The sequence below is a fragment of the Cryptomeria japonica genome, chromosome 9, assembly GCF_030272615.1.
Source record: "Cryptomeria japonica chromosome 9, Sugi_1.0, whole genome shotgun sequence".
NCBI classification, from domain to species: Eukaryota; Viridiplantae; Streptophyta; class Pinopsida; order Cupressales; family Cupressaceae; genus Cryptomeria; species Cryptomeria japonica.
The window spans coordinates 213,839,365-213,866,602 of record NC_081413.1 but is presented as its reverse complement, the minus strand read 5'-3'; the positions used below and the strand labels follow the sequence as shown (position 1 = coordinate 213,866,602).

Genomic DNA, 27,238 nt, shown 5'->3' with positions numbered 1-27,238 from the left:
CTGGGCATGTCTCTTGACATGCCCGATCAAGACATGTCTTGATCGTATTAATTAAATGCTGATTCATAACAAACTTGTTTACCGATACCAATCAGTGTCATTTCAAATGTTGATAATTATTGTTTTAACCTGATAACAAATCAGTGCATTATTAATGCAATAACTACGATAGTTATCATATGATAACACCTATATGTGTTATCATATGATAACTATGATAGGCATAATTAATGCAACCTGATAAACACGATCACAACATAAGAAATACAATCATAACACAATCGATGATAGGTTTGTAAATGCTGTTCAAGTGTCGATATATGCAATTCGATAATTGGAATCATGAAATACATATAAAGATGATTATAACAAGTTTATTCAGTCAAACTGATTGATCAACATGAAGTCTACCATTTGTTTGTAATTTCATCGATAAGGTAGATGATTGAATGAGAGATAAATGAAGTCTCTCATTCAATCATTTATCTGATCGACGCTACTTAGTTTCAACACACACAAGTTATCCAAGTGTGCATAACACGCAGGTTATGCAAAACTGAATTTCTCATATTGGATCTTAAGTTGACAGAAAAATGTCAACATAGACCTTGTTCATTGACATGTGTACCTACATTTGAGAAAGGTTAGTGCTAAGAAGTATATTTAAGGGCTTTCTATATACAAAAGGAATTTTGTTGACTTCTCTTGAAAAGTCATACACTAATATTAAATTTAACAAATAAAAAATAAGAAAAAATACAACGTGCCAATGCCATTGAGTAGACTAACATAGAGTTGGGAATGATATAATTGTGAGTGACTATTAATGCGAGACACTACCAATCAAAGATTAAAATGACTTTTGATGACATCATTAATTACAAGTTCTAAGCACACAATTTGAGACCTTTGACATATAAATTGAAATAAAATAGTCATATTATGAAATTGTTGACATTGAAAACAATAAAATAGAAAGATAAACGATAAACATAATTCTATATAAAAAAACATTTACAACTTAATCAATATAAATAAAAATCCTACAAAATAGACAAAAATAAAATAAAAATAATATTAAATTACGATCAATTAATACAAACACAACCACTAAAATATAAATTAATCACTAAATTTATACATATACAATATCCCAAAAAAAATACTTAAAAAATATAAAATAAATTATTTTTCTTTTGTGCACTTTCACGACCTCTACCTATATGAGATTCTTTGTGTATTTTTGATTGGCCATATTTTTTAAAATAAGTTTAAAGACCAATATTATTTTTTCTAGTCCGATGTTAAAAATTTCAATAAATATGACCTCATCTGACGCAGTGGCGCACACAGATTTAAGGGGAAGCGAGGCGCCAATTCTGAGCTTCTCGATTCATTGTTAATTGAAACAACTCAAACAATTAGTTCGGATATACTAGATTCGAATCCGGGGGGCGCCACTAATTCGATTTTCGAAGGGAAATTCGTCGTCTCTTCATCTTCCTTCCACGAACTAACGGATGTGATAAGCAGCGTCCTTTTGGAAGCTTTTCGCGATGCCTCCCAAAGACAGAGTCGCTTATTTCTACGACGGTATAGAATTTTATTGCTTTATTTAGGGTTTGAATCAGAAGCTCCCCATATTTATTAGTAGGGCTTATGTTCAATAGTTTTGCAGCAATTTTTATATGGCTAGTGGGTTTGGCATATGTTCATTGATTAATTTATTCACCCCACTGAACATGTGGAAACATTGTATTTTGCTTTCCCATTAAATAAGTGGAGTGCTCTGTTTGCTTTCCAATTGAATAAGTGAAAGTGCTTGTTTTTTATTGTACTGAACTCTCCGTTGAATAAGGGTCAAGTGTATTTCTTTTCAATTGCATCGCACTCCACCGAAGAAGTGGAATTGGCCGGTGTGCTGTGCAAGTGCTTTTTCTTCAGTTTGTTGCAATCTAGTTTGTTGTGTGGTTCTTTCATCATATGCTCTCACCTTGTTCATCTCGTGAACTGGGTGATTGGAAAGTTACTTGGACATTGCATTGTAATTCATTTGTAGTTGAAAATTAAAAAAAGAAAAGAAAAAAAAAGGGATGATTGGTTGCAATCTAGTTTGTTGTGTGGTTCTTTCATCATATGCTCCCACCTTGTTCATCTCGTGAACTGGGTGATTGGAAAGTTACTCGGACATTGCATTGTAATTCATTTATAGTTGAAAAAAAAAAAAGGGATGATTGTTACAGTGGTATCAGAGCTGGTGATCTTGTCAGCTTGTGCATCTAACCCATAGATGCAACTTGTTTTCTATGAATGCAAGTGAGAGTGAAGCAAGATACTATAACAGATAGCAAAAATGGCTACATTATTAGTTGCCAAAATTTCCAGTTGAAGATACCTATTCAGGGGTCCTAGTTGCATGCTAGAATTCTATAGTTGAAATTGAAGTTTCATCGATAAAATAGTAGAAAAAAACAAGGATATGGCTCCAACAGACAGTCCTAACACTAGAGAAAAAAGAAAGTTGATGTCATGCTTGACATGATGTCAATATCACAATTGCATGTCAAAATGAATCAGAATGTGCCTCGAGTGTCTCCAGTTTAGAATGGGAGAAGTTCTTCTAACACCAATAATCAACAAATCAGTAATGGTCACATTGTGGGGGTTGATGTTGGGTCCATTTCAAGACCTCTCCAACCTACATTTACCTTGAGGGGGGAGGTTCAAGTTACTCAAGAAGCCCAAATTCTTGTGGCGGTTGAAGTGAGGACAAGTTATGCAGAATATGTAACACTTCTATTGGAGATTCAGGATATTTTGTGTCTAGATTGATTCACGAATCAGAAAAAGAAGAGAGATCGTGGAAGACAAGACTATAGAGGTCTTGTTGTGCAAAGAAATTATCAGCAAGCTGTGGGAAATGTGACACTTTCTCATTTTCAAGGGAGTGAGAAGTGTACTGTTTATGCATGGATCTAGGAATTGGATAACTTTTTGTCTTTGAGGCCAATGTTAGAAGAAGAGGCAATCTAATTTGCTACCTTGCACTTAGACCAAGCTACTCATGAATGGTGGTATCATGGGTTGGTAACGCAAGGCCACAATCTTATTACCACTTATGATGAGTTTACCATTAGAATCATGGAAATATTTGATAAGGAAGACCTTTAATTGCAGTTTAAAGAACTAGCACAATTGAGACAACATGGGACGATTGATGGCTACATTGCTGTTTGTCATCGATTTTCAGTGATGGTGCTTGACATTGAAAGAAGACTTGTAGTCCTTTTCAATGAAGGGCCAACACTGTCACTTAGAGGATGGGTTAAAGCTTTTGACCTGCCAACTCTCCAAGAAGCCATCAAGAAGGCAAGGGGCATGGAGTTTTCTGTTCCTAGGAACAAATTCCAATCAAGATCTTTCGAGCACAAGAAGGATAAGAGGTATTTTCACAAAGAAACAAACTAGTCCAGAGGATTCCCACTAAAAATGGATGATGACCTCCAAAATGAGCTGGGGAGGAAGAAATTGTGCTTAACATGCAAGAAGCCATTGACCCTAAGTCATAAGTGCTTTGAGAAAGGACATGTTTGTCACTTAGACGTGTGTATTCAGCTGATGAATCTGAATCAGAAAATTAAGAAGAAAAATCTGATTTGGAGGAAAAAGAGAAGGAAGAATCATTAGAAGAGAAGTCAGTGAAGGCACTCTTGTCCAACTTTCTAGTTTCTAGAAGAATGAATTTTTTAGAGTTTGTGGAGTCTTATGTGGGCAGTGAATTTTATCTTATTAATATCAACGCTACATGCAACTTCATTGATGGAGTTGTTGCACGAAGAGGTCTCAAGATTGAAGATTTTGAAAATTTCAAAGTTATGGTTGTTGATGAATTCACTCTTACATTCACCAAGAGAATGCCTCAATTGAGTCTACAGTTGGGCAACTGTGAAGTCAAAGATGAATTTTATGTGGTGATTATTGGTGATACAGATACTGTTCTTGGCATCCAATGGCTCTTTGGGAGAGATCACTTTGAACTTAAAAACTATGGAGTTGAAATTGCAAGTGATGGGAAGAAGGTTGTTTTGAGAAGAAGGCCAAATTGAGATCTTTGTGTTGTCACATACAAGAGGATGGAAAGATCGTTTCATATGATTTGAGGTATTTTGGAGATAGTTAAGTTGTGGGGTTATACAAACTCTATTAGGTAGGTAGTCCAGCAGATAGGAAGAACACCTTAGGGTGTTGCTTTAGCTTGGGTTTAGGAATGGTATCCAAGTTTAGTAGGAAGCATACTTCACACTAAGCATAGTAGAGGTAAAGTATATGGCAGCTAGTATCACTAGTTGTGAGCCCATTTGGCTTCACAAGTTACTTGTAGGGTTGTTTGATTAGGAGTTGGATCACACAATGATCTATTGTGATAATTAGAGTTGTGTTAAACTCTGTTGGAATATTTGTTATTGATGTCAAAGGCTTGTTGAAGTGTGCAAAGTTGTTGCTTGTGAATTTTGGTTGAGCTCCCTGTGTGCTTGGCTACTTACTTGAGATGCCTATGTGCTTGTTGGAGCTGTTTGTGTGCGAGCCTACTTGTCAGCTTCAGCTAGTTGGTTGCTTGGGTGTCTTTTTGTCAGTTGCTGGATCAGCTTATGTGCCAAGTCATCTTTTGAATTTTCAAAGGTAGCTATTTTCTTTTTCAGCGCTTATACTTTATGTTTGGGTGTTTTGTGAATGAAATTAATTCATTCAATAATTTCTCTTTTTGGTCTGAAGTCTTCAGACATCGTGTGCACTATTTTTATTCTCCCTCTTGGAAATTTGTGGGACACGCATAAGGGGTCAACGCAGTTATGGCTACTGTTTCAAGTCTAGGTTAAGCGTGCAAATACGTATTAGAGCTATCTTTTTAGTGTTTTCATTCCAATCACACACAAAGACAGAGAGTGAATGCGCAGAGGCAAAGGGTGAGTGCACAGGCAACGCACAAAGATTGAGAGAACGCAGACATAAAGAGGAATTTTTTGTCTGCTGCAGTCTTCGAGGGCTTTGCCAACCAGGAAAGTGGACATTCTTTTTTCGAGAGCGGTGTGAGAGGGCCCTACATTTCAACGTAGGAAAACACAGCGGCTCCCACAAAGGTCTATCTGGTTCCTTTTCTCTGTCTTTATCTATTTTCTTTATTTAGATTCCTTGCATCCCTTTTGTTTGCTTTTGCAAATGAGAACAAAAACAGCTAATACCGCATAAACTGAAAAACCACACATTTTATTAACTCGTGGAAGTTAAGCAAGGGTAAATGAAAGTAAACTCAAACTCGACAAACCAAGGTTTCAAAGCAAAAGGGTCACAGATGGTAGATATGGCCGGTCAGGGTTTCATTACACAAGGATTGCAAATATAAAAAATAGACATACCCCCAAAATATTTGAGAGTAATGGATTACATATTGAACAACAAAATAACAAATGAACCTCACATACAACTGAAAGATCTGTTAAACTTTCTAAGCAAAGAGGGTTTAGTAGGATTTTGGGACTCTTTGTTAACAAGATCCATTCAAGAAAATGCACAGAGTCACGCAAACACAGAGGGAAGACTGATTTTCGTAAATGCAAAACAATACAAGGGGATTTTAAGGCACAGACAGTCTTGAAAATTGAGGCCAAATCAAAAGAAAAAAATTAGTATGATTTTGCCAAAGTTAAACATCAGTAATATAGAGATATCTAATAAGATATTGCAAAAAGGTGAACAAACTGATTGAGCTGAGTATAAAGGAAAGGGAAAGCTTATAGGAGAACTAGATGATCTTGAGTCAAATATGGGCAAGATGGAAGGGATTGTGGGCAAAATAGAAGAGCTTATAGCAAGCAAGAAGGGCACCGAAAAAGTGTCTCAGGAACTTTATAGTCCTACATCCACACCACTTATATGGTCATCTGAGTTGTATGCAGAAGAGCTCATAAGGTTGAAAAACAGACTTCAAGTTCTAGAAGCAAAGGGGTTGTATGAAGACAGCAAGATAAAAATAGTTATAGAGACCAAAAACAATCTTGAAAAAGAAAAGAAAATACTGAAAGAACAAATTTTAAATCTTCAAATTAACATGGCAAGAGGACAACAAGATTTGGTCACTATAAATCAAGAGATAGATCGACTGGCTGGAAACAAGGAGCCAATAACGGAGGGAGGAGAAAACTTAAGGCAAATAAAGGAGATTCAATCAACATTAGCAGATATGGAGTCAAAAGAAAATCAGTTAAGAGAACAGATAGAAGAGGCCAAGTCATGGACACAAGTGGTAAGTGGACCATCTAGTGAGTAGAAAGGAATCATTGAAAAACAAATTAAAAGACAACTAAGGGAAGAAAAAGATAAACAAAGCAAGGCTGCAAACATTATAATTAAAGGCTTAAGGGACTTTGGTGAGAAGGAGAGAACTGACGTCCTAACTAGGGACTTCTTAAAGACAAGTTGAAGTGGACAAGGTTTATCCAGCAAGCCAATAGGACTGGAAAGAAGATAGATGGAGAAAGAGATAGGCATGTAAGAGTCACCTTGAGAAGCTTAGAGGATAAGAACATGATTCTAAAAAATAGAGGGTTACTTAGAGTAGAGGCACACACATTTACTTAGATGAAGATTTGACATTTGATCAACAAGAAGAACAAAGGAAAGAATGGGAGAAAGTGAAGACAACAAGAAATGAGGGAAAGTGGGCATGGTTAAAGATTGGGAAAGCTCAAATCAGTGATCGATTTTCAAACAAGAAATAGGGAATAGGAGCCCCACACGAATACTTGCAAATTGTAAGTTGGAATTGTTGAGGATATCCTTGTAGGAGAGGACTTGGATTGGGGCCCATAGCAAAAGGAAAAGACATTATAATTCTTATAGAAACGCATGATGGTGGTTGTTAAAACAATGTAGCTTCAGTAAGATAAATGATTGAATGAGAGATAAATGAAGTCTCTCATTCAATCATCTATCCTATCGATAAATCTACATGCTAATGGTAGACATCATAATCATCTTTATAAGCATTTCTATCATCGATCGAGATATGATCGTATTTGCTATGCAGTGATTTATATGCTGTGATTGTAATCGGTTCTGCATATCTATTCTAGTTGTCATATGACAACACTAATTAGTGTTATCATATGACAAATACAATAGTTATCGTATTAACATATTTTTGCTCTTATACCGATCCATAATCGGGTTGCATTTACCATCGATAACCATAAAATAGCATTAAGAATAAACCGATTAGTGATTGGTTAATGATAACTAAAATTGCATTAGAATCTAACCGATTCATTATCGGTTACAATGATAATCAAACCGCATTAAATCACAAACCGATTGGCATCGATTATCATTTGTTATGTATTAGCATTTATATTAACCGATAGTTATCGATTTGCATTATGAAGAGGCACCACCCTTGATCAAGGCATGTCTTGATCGGACATGTCACGAGACATGTTCGGTCAAGGCATGCCTTGATCTTACAAGGCAATACCTATATATATGTGCCGTGAAGAATGCTGGAGAAATATCAAAATCAATAAATATTATCTACATCCACCTGCAAACAAAGAAGTTTCAGTTCATAATCAGAAATAACTAGAGAGCATACATTAATAGCATTGAATATTGTCTAAGGAATTAAAAGAAAGACAAAATCCTTAACATTCCACTTTTGAACATAAATTTGAATACTTTTACATGGTATCAGAGCAAGGTTGATCGAACCTAAGGCATTCAAATTTGAGAAGTTCAAATCGAGGATATAGACATCACATTTCCATGGCTAATGCTATCAGATTTGAGGATAGACTTGAAGGAGGCAACAATTTCTCAACATGGAAATTCAGAATTAAGATGATTCTTAAAGAGAATAAAGTTGAATCGTTTGTAAGAGTTGAATCTAAAGAACCTGAGAATGAACCTGACAAATCGACATGGATCGAGGGTAATGAAAAAGCCATGAAAATCATAGTTGATGGAGTGAGAAATCATATTATGCCTATCATAACGAAACATGAAACTGCCTACCATATGTTCAAAGCACTCGAAAGTGCATTTGAGATAACCAATGCAAGTAGAACCTTGGACCTAAAAGGAGAAATAAATCATATAAGTTTGAACAAAGGAGAGTCAATTGATGCTTACTTCACGCGGATATCAGCCCTAAGGGATAATTGGCAACACTTGGATATGAGATCCAAAGCAAAGAGTTAACACTCGTTGCCCTAGATGGGTTGCCTAGTACATGGGAAACATTCGTCCAAGGTATCAGTGCAAGGGCTAAATATCCGAAATTTGAGAGGCTAAGAGCAGATTGTCTTCAAGAGGAGTTAAGGTTAAATAAGAAAGGGATCAAGCAAAAGAATATAGATGAAGATCTCCATGTACTAAATACAAACTCCAACAAGAAAAGCAAGAAGAAACATTTCAAGAAGAGGAAGAACCGACGTGAGAAAGGGTCATCTAAGAAAGACATCTCCCACATTCAGTGCTTTAGGTGTGATCAATATGGGCACTATGTAGCGAAATGTCCGGATAGAATCAAACAAGCAGCTACATTTGCAAAAGTGAAAAGGGAAGAACATGACTCTGAGAAGCATGTATTTTACTCTGCCCTCTCGAGTCAAGTATCCAATAAATCTAACACTTGGATTATTGACAGTGGGTCTTCAAGACACATCACTAGGTATAGAGAATTATTGGATTCCATGTTAGAAGAAACTGATGAAGAAGTAACAATTGGTGATGACTCTACACATACAGTGAAAGGCGTTGGTACTTGCACTATTAAGCTGAAATCTGGCATGTCCCTCCAACTCACCGGAGTCCTATTCGTTCCTGGCATCAAGAGAAACTTAATCTCCGTATCTGCACTTGAAGATGATGGGTACATAATAACCTTCATGAATGGCAAAGTTCTAGCATGGCCACAAAACTCTTCCATCAAAAAGGCTATAACCATAGGGCATAGAAAAGGCTACTTATACAAGGTATGTACTGAATCTAACCTAGCCCTACTACATGAGATTTCAGATTCAAATGAAATTTGGCATAGAAGATTAGGTCATTTAAACTTTCGTGCTTTATGTTCAATGGAAAATTAGTAATTGGTTTGCCTAAGTTAAAACAATATCATTCCGGTACATGTAAGGGGTGTGACCAAGGCAAAAATACTAAGAGTTCCTTTCAGAATAGTTCTAGGAAAACGAGCAACGTTTTGGTTCCTTTATTATGTAATATTCATTGATGACTTCAAACACTAATAAACAATACATATGGTTGCAAATAACAAAGAATGGGGTAACTTTCAAATTGGCTGTTTGCTACATTGCTCCAAAAAATTCAAAGTTTAACAAGAAGAGAAATTTAGACAGTGAAGACCCTTATGCCTCATTAAAAAAAGATATCTCTATTTTCAGCACACTTGGAGACATAGTGCTAATGGGTGACTTTTATGCAAAGACATCTAATAATCAGTCCCTTCAGTTGAGCAATGAGGAAAGAGGGGAAAACAATCCTTTATGGTTGGAGGAAGGTGGAAATCAATATTGGGAAAAAACTTCTCAAGATGGTAATGGCAATGTGACACAATTCGGGGCAGAATTACTTGGTCTTTGTAGTTTGTTTGGCATGATCATTTGCAATGGCATGAGAGATTGGCCAAGATCGGGAGGTATCACATGCAATACTTATAATGGTAAAAGTGTGGTGGACTACGTGATTTGTTCACAAAATTTTATTTCTAGATTGTTGGAGTTTGATATTGGGGAATGTCTTATGGAGATGAAATCATATCACTCACCTCTTCTCTTCAAGATAGGCATTTCTTCAAGCAACCAATGCATTGGGCAGGTTCATCACATGAAAAAGGAAATTCTTCCCAAGGGCAAAATCCTCATAAATCAAGAGAATAAAGAAATCTTTAGTGCTAAACTTAAGCAATACTTTCAAGATCTAAAGAATAACAAAGTGGATAATGCATCCAGCCAGATAGGGGCCCACAGTCATAGTGGTTTGCTTATTTCACTCATTCACAAGGCTTTGAATGCTTGCAAAAGGTCTTACCCCAAGTTGGGGGCTGCAAACACTTTTCCAGCAAACCCATGGTATGACAAGGACTGTAAGGCAGCCAAGAGAGCACTAAAAGAGAGAGGTATAGACAAAGAATTTAAGAAACAATATGAAAATTGGTGCAATCAAAAAAGCAAAATATGTAACAGAAAGAAGGAATGAATTAATCTCTCTTGGAAAGCATAATCCCAAAGGTTTTTGGAAGGAACTGCCACAATGGTTGGAATATGCTAGGCTTCTTTATGAATGGATTCACGAGGACTACCCTCCCATTGTTAACACATCAATGAAACTCTTCACAATGGATGATATTAAACAAGGATTAAAGAATTTAGCAAGTGGTAAAGCACAGGACAGAGATGGGTTACGGGCTGAATTCTTAAAATGGGGGATTGAGACTCTTGCCCCTCACATAATGTGAATTTTCAATAACGTCAATCGGAAAGGTTTTCCGTTGGAGTGGACAACTAGTGTGCTCATCCCTCTCTTTAAAAATGGAGATATCAATAATCCATCCAACTATCACACGATTATGGTAAATCCTCTCTTTGGGAAGCTCTTTGGGAGCATGGTAGAACGAAGGATCAGCAGTTGGGTAGAAAAGGAAGGTAAGAGGGCAAAAGGGCAGGTAGGCTTTAGATCAAAGCACTCTACCATTGATCACTGGATCACTCTTAGACACTTGATTGAAATTGTTTTGAATACTCAAGGTGAGGAAGCTTATTGTTGTTTTGTGGACTTCAAGAAGACTTTTGACACGGTTCTTAGAGACAAACTATGGCACAAAATGGAGGAACTAGGCATACCAGATGTGCATAGAGCTGTTGTCCATAGACTATACGAGAAGGTTAGAGCTAAAATCAGAATAAGTGAAGGTATGTCAAAATGTTTTGGCAGCGATATTGGAGTTAAGCAGGGCTGCCCTCTATCTCCCACACTTTTTGGTCTATACATTGATAAATTAGAAGCATGGTTAAGCAAGATAGAAGGAGATAGTGTTCAGTTGGCTGGGTATGTGGTGAAACTACTTTTAATTGCCGACGATCTTATCCTAATTTCAAAATCAGCTCATGGGTTAAGGGAACATCTCAAAGCCTTAGAGGATTTTTGTTAGGAGGTTGGGATGCAAGTGAACATCACCAAGACCAAAATAATGATTTTCTCGTTAAAAGAAAAGATAAACAAATCACCTTTCTTTTTGAAGGCAGTCTGTTAGAAATAGTGAAAGAATACAAATATCTTGGGATTGACTTTCACTATAAGCTCAGTTGGGAGACTTGCAAAACAAAATAGATATAGGGAGGTTGGAAAGCTTCATACTTCAAAATAGGTGTAGAAAAGAAGAACTTTGGGATTGGAAAACTAGGAAAACTCTCTTTGGTTTATTGGTCACACCGGTTGTCCTTTATGGGTGTGAAGTGTGGGGAAGTAGCATGTCAAATTGCAAGTGGAGACAACTAGAAAGGATCCAATAACATCTTATAACAAGCAATCTCAAAGTTAAAACCACAGTTCCATATGAAATTCTGTTAGTTGAAACAGGTACTTTACCATTGGAAGCATCGGCGTTAATCCGATTGATATGCTATTTAAAGAAGGTTGATAACATGGATAAACATCGTCGGCCTAAAATAGTTGTGGGAGAGATGCTAGACATGAGGAAGAAAACTTGGATGAAGCAGAATAACAATTAGATGAACAAGTGGGACATCAAGCTGCATGAGTGTCCTAGCACCAATAGTGAAATAAAAGTTTTATTGAAAGATTTCAAAATGCCATGTGGTCAAAATAGATTGGGCGGAAAAAAACTTACTACATTAAAGAGTTTAACTCAACAAAGGACCACAGTGAAAAAATGTATTTAGGGGCATTTGAAGGGAAAGCGAGGATGCTAGTTGCACAGTTGAGAACAGGATCACATCACCTTAGATGTGAGACCGGTAGGTGGAAGATACCCAAGGAAACATGGGAAGAAATAACTTGCATATTTTGCAATAAGGGGGTAGTGGAAACAGAATGGCACTTCATCATGGAGTGCACAGCGTATGAGGATATTTGCAAACAGTACGAAAATGGGTTAAAGGTCGACAACATGCACTAGTTATTTGAGGAAGATAGAACTAACCAAATTGCTAGCCAAAATTAATGGTAGGAGATCCGACATCGAAAAGAGTTTGAAGTCAAATTAAAGATGCTATCTTTGGTCTAATAGACTGTCTAGTCTCATGGATGTTATTAAAATCTTTCATTCATTCATTCGGGATTCATTTTTAAAAAAAAAAATGGTCAAAGAGTTCATGCTGGGTGCTATTTTTGGAGCTGCATTAATTAAAAATTATTTCAGAGTGCGTGGGATTTTTTGGATTGGTGTCTCGTAGAGAGGAGAAATACTTGTGCAAGTGGTATTTTGAAATTTCATAACCAAAATGCTTTAAAAACAATTAAACATATGTCCACGATATTGTTGTAACGCATTGCGGTCTCAATGAAAATTTTTATTGGCAATCATTCGGGGGTGCCATTGGAAGATTTGAACTGGAAGAGCTTTATTTTAAAGATGGCACGATAGTAAAAAAAAACGAATTGGAAATATATGTTTTGGCATATAAGTTTTTGTTGGATATATCTCTAGAGTAGAGTTTTGGAAGAATTGTCTTTGTGCTCGAGAAGGGAGGTGTTGATTTTTTTTTTTCTTTTGCAGAGTTCGTATTATTACAAGCTGTTCTCATAAAGCACTTTTTTTTTTTTATGTAGGGAGGCATGCGTGGGTGTGGTGCATGGGTGTGGTGCGTGGGTACTACAGTGAGGTAGATTGCTGTTGTGAAAATGTGGCGGAAGATATTAAATTTTTTTTTTGAGTTGTGCGTGTGAAGCGATACTTTGTTGAATCGTTTTTGAGTAGTCGTGGTATTTTTTTTCTTTAAGCCATCTTTGTGCTCATTGAGGACACGAGCATAAGCGTAGAATCAATGACCATAGATGCAAACCTTTTCTGAGGTGTAATTGTGCTTCCTTATATTGGGGCCGATTTCATTTTTTATTATATATACAAGTGAATAAAAGACAAGTTAATTCTTTGTGCTGCTGTTGGATAAAATCATATCAGTGTTTATGTTGAACTGGTTGCAAAGAAATATATAAGAAAAGCTTGGCTGTGAGTAAGGTTGTCAGAGTTCAAACTTAAGAGCAGGTGTTTTGAGCAATTTTTCTTTGAAGGAGCTGAGTTCTTCTTGAGGTTAGCATTTTAGTTGGTGCTCTTAATTGTATGGGGTTGGAGCCTCAGCTATTCTCAGTTGGTGCTGAAAGGAGAGTTGGTGCTCTCTTTTGATTGTTGCCTTGTAATTTGAGTTCGTGCTGTTAATTCTTGTAGTGTCGGTCGTACAATTTCATAATTCCGATGCATGATAAATTGATTCCATGAAATCTGAATGTTAACATATATAATAATAGATAAACTATTAGTATATACGTTAACATTAAATGATAAATAAAATCAAATACGAGTTATGGCATTTGCCACTGATCGCACCATTTCATGTTAACGAAGGCTGTGATTAAGCGATTCATGGTAAATCGCATTCCTTACGATCAGTCAAGCAAGCGATGATCTTAGTGTTTGTTAAGTGCTGTTAATAAGTGGTACGTAGGGAAGAGATGTGTCTTCCCACGTGGGAAGACACATCTCTTCACTACGTACCCTCTTATTCACATATATAACATTCATACGGTGAGGAGGAAAACAATACAGCAATCGATAAGTGTTGTGCATCCTTCCCTTCACACTACAACAATTTAAATTTAATTTCAGATTATATCTTCATCTCTTCTATCCTCTTGATCTGCATAAGAAATACCTGAAAGAATAATCATTAGAATTAGATTGTCGGAGTTAGAACTCTGAATTTTGATTGAAACTATATTGATCACAGAATTTGACTAAACTTAACATGGTATCAGAGCTAAGTTAAGGAAGATCAAATTAAATTCTGTAGCAATCATATAGACTTTCACCTGGCTCTTAGAAGATCACATTCCTATAATCCTAATGGCAATCGAAGTTAGATTTGAAGATCGACTAGATGGAGCATCCAATTTTGTATCTTGGAAATTCAGGATCATGCTTGTTTTGAAAGAAAATAAAATTGACTCCCATGTCAAAAGTGAAATTCCTAAACCCTCTGATGATACGAAGAAAATTCAGTGGAGCAAGGACAGTGAGAAGGCTCTTAAGATAATTGTGGATTCAGTGAGAGAGCACATTGTGCCAGTTATTTCTAAATATGAGACGGCTTTTCAGATGTTCAAAGCCCTAGCTGACATTTATGAAATCAACAACACTAGCAGGGCTCTCACCTTGAAGAATCAACTACACCATATAAAGATGAATAAAGGAGAGACAGTTACATCCTATTTCTTGACGATCACTGAGCTTAGGGATCAACTATCCACTATTGGACATCTAGTAGACAACAAAGAACTTGCTATGATGGCCCTAAATGGACTTCCTACCTCATGGGAATCATTCATTCAAGGAATTAGTGCTCGTTCTAAATTTCCTAAGTTTGATAGATTGAAAACCGATTGCATTCAAGAGGAATCTCGGCTTTTCACAAGAGGAGTAAAACAAAACAATGGTAATGAGGACATTCAAGTTTTAAACTCTAATTCCCACAAGAAAGGAATGAAGAACTTTAAGAGAAAGAGGGACAAAGGCTTAAATGGAAAGGGGTCTTCAAAGAAGAAGAGAGACATTTCTGAAGTACAATGTTTCAGATGTGACCAATATGGGCACTATGCAATGAAGTGTCCAGACAGGATCAAGCAACATGCTTCAATGGTAGAAGTTAAGAAAGGGAGTGATTCCGAGAAACTAGTCTTCTACTTAGCCCTCTCTAGTCAATTCACCTCCAGTTCTAACACATGGGTGATTGATAGCGGAGCAGCTCGACACATCACTGGATTTCGTGAGCACCTAGATACACTTGTGGAAAATTCAAATGAAGAAGTCACAATTGGTGGACTCAAATTATCTAGTTATGGGAATAGGAACCTGCAATATCAACCTAAAGTCAGGCATATCCCTACAACTGAGTGGAGTTCTATTTGACCCTGGTATAAAGAGAAACCTTGTTTCAGTTTCTGCACTTGAAGATAAGGGTTATAGATTAACTTTTATGGAAGGAAAGGTACTTGCTTGGCCAAAGAACTCCACCATCAAGAAAGCCCACACCATTGGAGTAAGACAAGGGAGCCTCTACAGACTTTGCACCACTCCATCTCAAGCCTTGATTCATGAGACTCCAGATTCGAATGAACTTTGGCATAGAAGATTAGGGCACCTTCATTTCCATGCCCTACCTAAGATAGAGAAGATGGTGATTGGCTTACCCAAGCTAAGTCATAGTGCCGAAGGAGCCTGCAAGGGGTGTGCCTTGGGAAAGAATACTAAAGGGTCTTTCAATTCTAGCAACAGTAAATCCAAAAATGTATTAGAATTAGTTCATTCTAATTTATGTGGATGCATGTCTGTACCCTCCTTAGGGGGATTTTTATATTATGTAATATTTGTAGATGAGTATTCTAGGAAGACCTGGATATATTTTCTGAGGTACAAAGAGTTTGAAGAAATCCTTTCTATATTTAAGGAATTCAAAGCTCTTGCAGAAAACATGACAGGTAAGAAAATCATAACCTTAAGAACAAACAATGGGGGGGAATACACTTCTGATATGTTTAAAGATTATTGTATAAATGCTGGGATTAAGAGGGAGTTAATTGTACCTTATAACCCACAACAAAATGGGGTAGTTGAAAGAAAGAATAGGACTATAGTAGAAGCTGCTAGGGCTATCTTGTTTGACCAAAATATAGAAACCTCATTTTGGGTTGAAGCATCTAGGACAGCTGTGTACATTCAAAATAGATGTCCTCATTCTCTTCTTGATAATAAAACCCCTGAAGAAGCCTTTACTGGTAACAAACTTGACATAAGTCATCTCCGGATCTTTGGGTGTCCAGTTTATATTCGTGTTCCCAAAGAAAAAAGATCAAAGTTAGAACCTTCTGGAAAGAAAGGGGTATTTGTTGGGTATAGTGAAACCTCTAAGGCTTATAGAGTATACATACCTGGACAAAGGCAAATTGAACTAAGTATAGATGTCATCTTTGAAGAAGACATAGCATTTAGGTCGTCCAAAAGCTCTAATGAATTAGAACGCCAAGATCCTCCTACAAGCATGGATGAGGATCCCACCCCTGAGATTCAGAGAGAGACCCCTGAAAACGTTGAGGATGAAGTTCAAGACTTACCTTTAGAAGAACCTTATCCCGAAACTAGGAAGAGACCACTTTGGGCTAGAAAGATGCTTTAAGAAGCTGAAAATTATGCTGCTCCAAAGGGGACCTTCAGAGAAAGTAAGAGACCTAACACATTTTCCAGTTATGCTGCCTTGATGAGTGAGACCATTGATGCAAAACCTTCCTGTGTTGGAGATGTTCTCAAGCATCAAGTTTGGAAAGGTGCTATGTCAGAAGAGTATCAGTCAATTCTGAAAAATGATGTTTGGGATATTGTGCCTAGGCCTAAAGGCAAATCTGTGGTATCTTCTAAATGGCTCTTCAAAATCAAACATGTAGCATATGGCAGCGTTGAGAAGCACAAAGCAAGGTTTGTTGCCAGAGGTTTCTCACAGAAAGAAGGTATTGACTATGAAGAGACATTTGCTCCTGTTGCTAGATACACTTCTGTTCGAGCAGTTTTGGCTATTGCAGCATCTAAAAGATGGAAACTCCATCAAATGGATGTTAAGATTGCTTTTTTGAATGGTAAGATTGAAGAAGAAGTTTATTTGGAGCAACCTGAAGGTTTTGTGATTCATTAGGCTGAATCACATGTTTGCAGATTAAAGAAAGCTCTATATGGACTGAAACAGGCCCCCCAGAGCATGGTATGAAAGAATTGATCACCATCTCTTGGAATTAGGGTTTTCCAAGAAGGAAGCAGATCCAAATCTCTACTACAAGGTAATCAATGGTGAATTATTAATTCTTATTCTTTATGTTGATGATCTACTAATCTCAGGAGAGGATAATCGTATTTCTTGGTGTAAGAAAGAATTAGCCTCTGAGTTTGATACGAAGGATTTAGGAATTCTTCACTACTTCCTTGGATTGGAAGTTTGGCAGCAGGTAGATGGTATAATCCTTAATCAAGGAAAATACACAATTGATATACTCAAGAGATTTGGAATGATGGATTGTAGATCCATGACCACACCTATGGAGACAAATCTGGACAAGCTAAAGGAAGTAGTTGCAGAATCAAAGTTTGCAGATCTTACCCTCTACAGACAGATTATTGGATCTTTGATTTATTTGGTAATCACAAGACCTGATATATGTTATGCTGTTAATACACTAAGGCAGTTCATGTGTGAACCTAGGGAAATACATCTTGTTGCTGCAAAGCATATTCTGAGATATCTCCGAGGAACTATTGGTTTTGGTTTGAAATATAAACATGTAGACTTTGACCTACATGGATTCACTGATGTGATTGGGCTAGAAGCGTAGTTGACAGGAAAAGCACATCAGGATGTTGCTTCAGTTTAGGATCAACAATGATCTCATGGATATGTAGAAAACAGTCTTTAGTTGCTCAGAGTTCTACAAAAGCTGAATACATTGCAGCCTCCATGGGAGCAAGAAGTATTTAAATATTCAATTGCACTTATAAAAGAGAGAGAACAAGGTTTATGTGATATCCCCCTTAATTTTTTTTCAAATATTTAGTTTACAATCAACACAAACACCCGTTAGGGTTAGAAAATGAAATCCCAATACTGCTGAAAGTAACACTTTCCACCTTTTGATCATCGAGAGCCCAATCTGGGAGGGTGAGAGCATACAGTGTTGAGGGGATCGTTAGATGCAAGAAACTGAAATTGATTACAATACTTGGGCGGCAAGTCAGCCCCTTCCACTTTTCAGCGGGATAATGAGAATACTAAAAAATCACTTGGCAGTAAACCAACCAAGGACAAGCTAGAAATTGAAATAGCAATCACTCAATCGCTTATCATGCGGGAGGACTAGAAATGAAATTACAAGTCAACTCTACTGCTTATGCAGCGGGAGGACAGTTTTACAATATTCAAAGTAGGCGGCAAAGCTAGCCTCTTCCACTTATGCAGTGGGACTAAGAGCAATGATCCAGATAGATGTTAGTACTATTAACCATCTTTACAATGCACAATATGGATTACAAATTAATAGAAATCACTATTCCAAAGATAGGCGGCAAGGCTAGTCTCTTCCACTTTGCAGTGGGTATAGGAAAGATCAATAGAAATTGCTGTTAGTACTACTACCAGCATTACAATATGGATCATAGAAGATAAGAATGAAGAACCAACAGCTACAAACAATTACCAAGATCTTTCTCTCCACACCAAAGAACCCACACACCCCTAAACCAACTCCACTCAAGAAGACACTCCAAAATGGAAAGTCTCTAAATCTGATATACTCTGAGCAAGCCGAAAACACACAGACCAGCAACACCAAATCCCACTAAAACATTCACAACTCACCCAATTCTTAACCAAATGACATGAAACTGAAAGCATATGATCACTAGGAGGTAGGCGATCAATCCTAGGACAACAAAACATGGCAAACTAACCCCAATAATTTATGCACGCATCCCAAAGCACTCAGCCACATGGTACAGCCAGCTAGGGTACGATTTTGCAAATATAAAATCCCAAACACCATTTTAGACTCTACATACTCGCAAAATCAATCGCCCAAACCACAAAAAGAGATAGAAGAAATACCTAGAACGAGAAGAGTGACACACTGAGACCTGCAACCAAGAATCTACTTTAGCACACTCCACGAGCAGCAACAAAAACACTCAGAAATCCACACAAATCTTCACCACATTGAGTCCAATCTGCTCCTTTGGATGAGAATGTCATACATTTAGCTAGGCGTTCTCTCTCAAGCACGAAATTGAGGCACTAGGAGGTATGTGTTCCTCGAAGTAAGAGTTTGACAACACTTCGTTATCAAAGCAATAATGGAAACCAAAAATGAGAGCCCAAGGTTCTTATTTATAACTTTTGCCCAGCCAAGTTCAAATGCAAATGCACACCAAATATGCCCAAAATCAAATTCACATGGCACCAAAATTCCTTAATTTCATTTGAGTTGCATCTACCAAACATGGGTTCCCCACCTCTAGGCTCAAAAGTTCGAACTTTTCCCTTGGTTTATATTTGCAACCATAGTTGGACTACTCACGACTCGGCTCGACTCGCCAAGCCCCTGGGAAAAAAACTCGGGGAAAACTCGAGAAAAACTCGGAAAAACTCGACAACTTAAAAACACGCTTAAACTTAATAAAAAATGCATTTTTTTGCAAAATTTAATGAGAAGATGCATCCAATGAGTCAATAAATGATAACACAAAAGAAACAAGCTGATTCTAGATATATTTAAATGCAAAGTGTTTACAAAATCGCATCCTCATGAGGAATGCTGATGGTTGGAAGCCTGGAAGCAAAATAGTAAATTACTAAATAGTTTTTGTAAAAACAAAAGTAAATACATCATTACAAATTACAATTACAACTTCCTCTTCCCAGCTCTAGCAAAAACTTGGGGAGAGGTAGAACTAGAGGGTCTAGTCGTATAAGTTTGCTGTGGGCGTGACTGTGCCTCCTCGCTCGGTATGGCTGACAGAGACTCATCCTCCATCCTGGATGAAGCTATGTCTCCACCTGCTTCTGGCACTGGCAATGAATCCTCATCTTCATCCTCATCCTCCTCAATGTCATCCAGCCTGAAACCAAATCCACCCTCGTCCTCCATAGCCTGCCTCTCCAAATCAGTGATGTCAGTGTCGGAAAACAATGGAGGCTTCTCCTGTGATTTCCAATCATTGTAAGGATCTATATCATCCAAGTCAATTGGACCACCTTCTAGTTCCTCTACCTTCCTTACGCGCAATCGAAGATTATATTGCACGTAGACAAGGTCATTGAGTCGTTTTTGCACTAACTTGCTCCTCTTCTTCATGTAGATTGCTTCAAACAAGCTCCAATTGCGCTCACAATTGGATGAACTGCAAGGTTGACATAAGACTCCGAGGGCAAATTTTTTGAGATGTGGGGTGTTTCCACCCCAATTTTGCCACCAAGCATCTGCAAAATAAATAAAATGGAAAAGTTAGAAAGCAAAGAGAAAAGAGAAAACATAATTTATCAATCATTTTAGTCTTTAGATCCCAAAATCCAAATGGCAAATGTTATACTTGGGGTTCGAGTGGTTCTTCCTCTCCTAGCCAGCTCTGAAGAGAATAGCTTACCCCTTCCTCCCTCATAATTTTGGAGTTAACTCACAATGAGGTCTCTCTCCTCAACATCAGGTACCATCCTCTCAATGCATGTACTGAGGCCCTCCATGACTTCTCCATTCGGATTTGAGTAAGAACCCCCGAACCTAAAACGAGGGTTGAGGAAGTACCCTGCTGCATGAATGGGTTGGTGGAGCTGATTGGTCCACCTCCTATCAACAATATCCCAAATGGGATCAAATTTGAGTCTATCCCCCTTGTAGTAATTTTTGATAGACTCCTTGGCCCTATCCATGGCCTCATAAAGATATCCCATTGGGGTTTTATCCCCATCCACCAAGCGAAGAACTCGAACCAAGGGCTCTGACACCTACAATTGAAAAATACAAATTACAAAAAGATTAAAATTTAAATAATGAAGTTACAAATTAGTAATGAGAGACTTGAATCAAGAATAACTAAAATTTAAAAATTAAAGTTTCGAAGTAACAACCTTCACAATCTCTGCAGCCCTTTGTGCAAATTGGCTGTCGAAGACTATGCATGCAACAGCCTCTCCTTCAGGCTTCTTTGAATAAGGTGAGTTAAGCCATTCTCCACTCACAAACATTTGTTTCAAAGAAGTCAATGCAACAAGAAGGCTTTGCAACGTCAAGAAAATCATTGCAAATCTTGTGACACCAACTCTCACCAAATCTTTCCCTTGGGTGTGCTATCTCATCAAATTTAGGACCCAAGGGTGATTGTAAATATATTTGGTGATCCTCCTTGCATCTTCCACAACTGGAGTCACCCACTCAAGTTTTTCTATGTCTCCAAAAGAAGGTCAAGGACATGTGCCGCACAAGGTGTCCAAAAAAGAGTGGGGTGCCTCTCTTGGAGGATTCTTCCTGCAAAAGAAGAATTTATTCTTAAGAAATATGCAACCAAGTAAAACAAAGCCACAACAAATAAAAATATTTCTAATGCCTAAAGGTGATAATTTAAAAGGATTCTACCCGTTGACACATATGCTGCTGCATTATTTGTGATGATTTGCACCACATTCTCTACCCCCACCTCCATGACGACATGCTCCAACATTCCAGCCGATGTTTCTGCATTTTTCACCTTGCTGGAGGCATCAATAGATTTCAAGAACACTACATTCTCCTTGCAAGCAACCAAAAAATTGATGATGGTGTGGTTCTTGCCATCTGTCCACCCATCAGAAAGAATGGTGCAGCCATAATTTGCCCATTCAATTTTTTGATCTTCCATCACTTCTCTTGCCCTAGCAACTGCATTTGCGAGCAACTTGTAAGTGCAAAGTGAAATCAGGTCTTAGTACACAATTTTGATTTAATAAACAAGAAATCTAAAAAATAATTAAAAATGAAATCAAGTGGACTATGTAGTAATTTACTAACCTCCCACTCAAATCCCTGCAAGAAGGGGCCTTGTACCCCTTTCCTGAAACTGTCATAGCAGTCACCAAATTCAGCCAATAAACATTGTCCGCCACATTGAATGCAATGTTGTTGAAGTACCAAAAATCAGCTATTGCAATGTCAGTTTTCTCATGTACCTCCTTATTCCATCCAGTGGCCTCTAATGATGGTTGTGCTCCAGGTGTGTTCCTGGGCACAAAATAATCACCTATGGACCCTGATCGTGGTGATGGAAATGGAATAGTGCCAGGTACTCTACTAGAGGAAGCAGAAGCAATGGGTGAGGTGATGGTGGGTTTACGAATACGTGGGCCACACTGAGAGCCCACTATGCCCTCAAGTGCTTCTTGTTCCTCTTCAAGGTCAACAAAAACACCTTGAGATTCAGCTATGGCTGATCTCATGGCTAGCTTTGCCCTCTCCCTTTGCAATTTCTTCTCTTCCCCAGCTGCAAGTAGGGCATTCATTTGTCTTTTTATTTCTTCATTGGTCCAAGGGCATGCTCTAGTATCATGCCTATCTATTCCTGCAAGGTGGTATTTGAGGCGGTTGATGCCTCCATGAAGTATTTTCTCACACTTTATGCATATAACTGACCCAGGATCGGGTTTCTCATAGGCATACCTCCATGCCCCATCTCTAGCACCTTTAGGACGGGTGCCTATATATCCAGATGGGCATGGATCTAGTGGCCATTGCTCCCTTGCCATGATTAATGCTTACTTAACCTACACATACAAAGTGAAAAAAAAAATTAACATTTTAGTTAAACAATTTAGCAAACTATCTACATTAGTTTAAATAAATTTAGACATCATTCAAAGTTTTTTTTAAAAAAAGTAGGGTTTGAATTTTTTTTTGAAAATTAGATTCTTCAAAAAAATTGTGAAAATTCAACAAAACTTGTCAAATCTAGTGTTAAATCTTGTGCAAATAACTTAGAAATGATTTAGTCTACCTAGGAATCATTTCTAATCAATCTAAATGCAACAAAAAATATGCAAATCGTTTTAAAAAAGCATAGAAAAGAATAGAAAAACTTACTTGGGAATCTGATTTTCCCTTCAAATCCTTTTCAAATCCACTTGGAATCACTCAAAAATCCCTCCAAATCACCTTCCAAGTCACTCCAAGTCAACTTCCCCTTTCTTAGCCCAAAACCCAATTAGAAAACAAAAAATGAATAATTGTTTTGCCATTTTCGGTTAAGTGAATCAGGCGGGCGAGTTTTTTTTCACAGACTCGCTGGGTTTTTGCCAAAAACTCGCCAAAAACTCTGCGAGTTTTCTAGCGAGTAGAAGTCAAATCTACTGGCTAGACTCAAAAATTCGGCGAGTTTTTGAAACTCGCCATCTATGTTTGCAACATAGAAAAAAACATTATTCTTGAGCACTTTTTTCATCCTTGGCGCTAGATTCAGGAGAATTAATAAATTTTTTGAATAAAATTTACTTTCCCTTTCCTAAGTCGTGCAACATAATAATTAAATATTGAACTTAGGATAAAGTATTAATATATAATAAATCACTTTCAAATCAAGACTGATCAATGCCAAATTGAACTAGAAATTGAAGTGCTGAAAACTAACAAAACTGACTGGGTTGGAGCTCTGCACGGAACTACTACAAATAGCAGAAATGGCACTTACTAAAAATAGTAAGTTCTGAAAACAACTCCAAAAAGATTGCTCTTCGAACCCTGAAGATGAGCTCAAAAAACCTAGAAAGACTTAGAAATCCTGACAACGACCACCAACTTACTAAAAATAGTAAGTTCAAAATTCTTCTCAGAATTGAATACATGGCATATCTCTATGAAGTTTTCAGAAAACTGAGAAGGAATCCACAATCAAAATCGTAGATTTCCAACTAGTCAAGCATCAAACAACTCACACAGACCTCCTAAAAAATGGGAAACCCTAATTTCTGCTTCCAGTTAGCCTACGGGTCTTCGGAATAGGCTAATGGCCCATTGAACTTCTCCTCACTGAGAAGGGGACATTACAGTCCGCCCTCCCCAAGATTGCTTGTCCACAAGCAATCACAAGCCTGGATGCTGTAGAATCTCTTCACTCTCCCAAGTAGCATCCTCTACACGTAAGTTCTTCCACTTCACCAAGTACTCCTTGATTGTCCTTCTCAAAGAGTGTTCTCTGAAATCGATAATCTCTTCTGGAATCAGCACCAACTTCCCTTCCTCATCCAAAGGAGGCAATGCTGAAGAGACCACAATGTCCAAGCGCCTTCTTGAGGCATGACATGTGGAAGACATTGTGCACCTTGCTACTCGCTAGTAGTTCCCACTCATAAGCCACTGCACCAACTCTCCGGATGACCCTAAATGGTCCATAGAAACGTGGCTTGAGTTACGTGGCTCCACTCTTCTTGAGAGTAGACCGTCTGAAAGGTTGAAGTCTAAGATAGACCATGTCTTCAACCTCAAATGAACGCTCTACATGCTGCTGATCGGCGTACAACTTCTGGTGGTTCTGCGCAATCTGAAGGTTGTTCTTCAAGGCTTTCAGAATATCTTGACACTGCTGCACCATATCTTTAGCTTGAGGGGCTTTGCTATCACCAAACATCAAATCAGCAAAGCTGGGATCCTTGTAACATACAGTGCCATAAAAGGAGACATCCTGATGGACATTTGATATGAGGAGTTGTAACAATATTTCCCCAAATGTAACCATCTCACCCATGCTTTTTGCTGCTCCAAGACATAGTCCCTGAGATAGCCTTCCAACCATTTGTTCACAATTTCCGTTTGTCCATCAGTTTGTGGATGATAACTCGTGCTTAGAGTAAGCACTGTGCCACACAACTTGAAGACTTCCTGCCACAAAGTGCTTGGGAACTTGCTGTCCCTATCACTTACAATGTTCTTGGACAACCCATGCAATCTAAACACCTCATGAAAAAAACACATCAGCAACCTGAGCTGCTGAAATGAGCTGGTGATGGCAAAAAAATGAGCAAAATTAGTCAATCTATTGACCACCATGTAAATGCAATCCTTGCCATTAGCTCTGGGCAACTCGGTGATGAAATCCATTGAGATACTTTCCCATTTTTGATTGGGAATAGGTAGTGGTTGCAACAAACCAGCAGGTGCAGTATGCTCATCCTTGTTCATCTGATAGATGTGGCACTCCTTGATGTACGTCAAGACGTCATTCTTCAACCCTTTCCAAGAAAATTTTTCTCGGATCTGCTTGTATGTCTTGAAAAAACCTTGATGACCAGCAAGGGGAATGCCATGAAAGGTCTGCAAAATCTTCCCTTTCAACTTAGATTCGGGCACTAGAAGGATTCTTCTCTTATACATAATCAGCCCATCCACCAATTTGTACTTTTCATCATGAAAAGTACCCTCAATGATGCTCGTTGCAAACTGATTTTTAGCATAATCAGCAAGCAACAAGTCCCTCCAATCAACAACTAGCTCACAAAATGAGCTCAAATGGGGTCTTCTTGAAAGTGCATCTGCCACAATGTTGTTCTTGCCTTTGACATACTCAATGTCAAAATTGTAATCTTGTAGCTTACTTCCCCATTTCTGTTGTCTTTCATCTAAGTCCTTCTGATGCATAAAGTGTTTGAGACTATTATGATCTGTCTTCACAACAAATTTGCTCCCCACCAAGTATTGCCTTAATTTGGCCAATGCATGCATGATTGCAAGCATTTCTTTGTCATAGATGGAGTATGTCTTCTCAACTCCTCTCAAATTTTTGCTCTCAAATACAATCGGATGCTTGTCTTGCATCAATACAGCGCCAACACCTTCTCCAGATGCATCACATTGAAGCTCAAAAGGCTTGGAGAAATCAGGTAAGGCAAAAATAGGGCACGTGCTCATAAGTTCTTTAAACTTGTCAAAAATTCCTTGTGCCTTTTTTGACCACACAAAAGGTGCCTTCTTAGTGAGAACCATGAGGGGGGCAGCCATCTGAGAATAACCCTTCACAAACCTCCTACAGAAGCCACATAAACCCAAGAAACCCTTCAGATGTGTCAAGTTCTCAGGTGGAGGCCAATCAACTATTGCCTTGATCTTCTTTGGATCAACCTTAACTCCCTCTGCACTAATGATATGGCCGAGGTAAAGCAACTCCTTCATCCCAAAATCACATTTAGATTCCTTTGCAAACAATGACTCAGACTCCAGAATACTGAGTACTTCATCCAAGTGCTGTAAATGCTCCTTCCATGACTTATTGAAAATGAGGATGTCATCAAAGAAGATGAGCACGAACTTTCTCAATTGCTTTTGAAAGATCTTGTTCATGCAGGATTGGAAGGTAGCAGGTGCATTAGTCAAGCCAAAGGGCATGACTAAATCCTCAAAATGCCCAAAGTGGCATCTAAAGGCTGTCTTCTCAATATTAGATTCCCTCATCCTAATTTGGTGATAGCCGGATCTAAGATCAATCTTTGAAAAGTAGACAACACCATGTAGCTCATCAATCCTAGGAATAGGATACCGATTTTTGATGGTCTTTTGATTGAGAGCTCGGTAATCCACGCACATGCGCATGGTCCCATCCTTCTTCTTTACTAACACCATTGCTGAAGCAAAGGGGCTCTTACTTGGTTTAATGTATCCCATATCCAAAAGCTCCTTAATTGCTTTTTCTATCTCATCCTTCTGCTTCTTTGGGTATCGGTATGGAGTAGTGATGACCGGCTTAGCCCCTTCTTCTAACTCAATGATATGCTCGGTCCCTCTCTCAGAAGGTCTCCTAGGGGGCGAATTTTCAAAGACCTTGCTCCTTTTGGTGATCAATGCTTGAGTGTCAGCAGGATGGTTTCTCTTTTCATCAAGTGGATTGGATGGCATGATCAAGCATTCTGCTGCCCACTCCACTTGGTCATGACGGATCAGCTGCTCCATCCTCTTTAATGATACAATTCGAGGGCCAACATTAGACATCCCTCTGAGCACCACTCTTTTTCCTTCGGACATAAATTTCAGCTCCATTGTTTGCAGATTTAAAGTGATCTCACCAAGAGATCGCAGCCACAGAATGCCAAAAACTGCATCATTAGTTCCTCGAATGCTCACCACAAAGAAGTCATCCTTGACTTTATAATTTCCCAACTTCAAAGACATGCTGGAAATCATTCGGTTGCAAGAGATTGTCGAACCATCAGCTACCATAACTTTGAATCCCTCAACCTCCTCAGTTATCAAGCCTCTCTTTGCAACGATCCTTTCATCAATAAAATTGAGTTGCTCCAGTATCAATTTGAATGACTCATTTTTATGAATGCTAGACAGTTGAGCAACTACTCCCCTATCATCTTGATTATTTTCAGGCCCTTCTGGAACCTCTTCG

At 38.1% G+C, this 27,238-nt stretch overlaps 1 protein-coding gene across 2 annotated transcripts in view; it reads left to right on the top strand.

The window, feature by feature from the left end:
* Positions 1–1,330: 1,330 nt before the first annotated feature.
* The window catches only part of LOC131044512 (histone deacetylase 9), a 90,437-nt gene continuing 64,529 nt past the window's right edge, over positions 1,331–27,238 (top strand). Inside the window, exon 1 of one of the 2 annotated variants that reach the window (XM_057977853.2) lies at positions 1,331–1,593. In XM_057977853.2, the coding sequence (XP_057833836.1) occupies positions 1,557–1,593 (37 nt within the window). In that variant the 5' untranslated portion in view covers positions 1,331–1,556. The remainder of the gene's footprint in view (positions 1,594–27,238) is intronic. The other variant, XM_057977854.2, reaches the window with a different exon arrangement.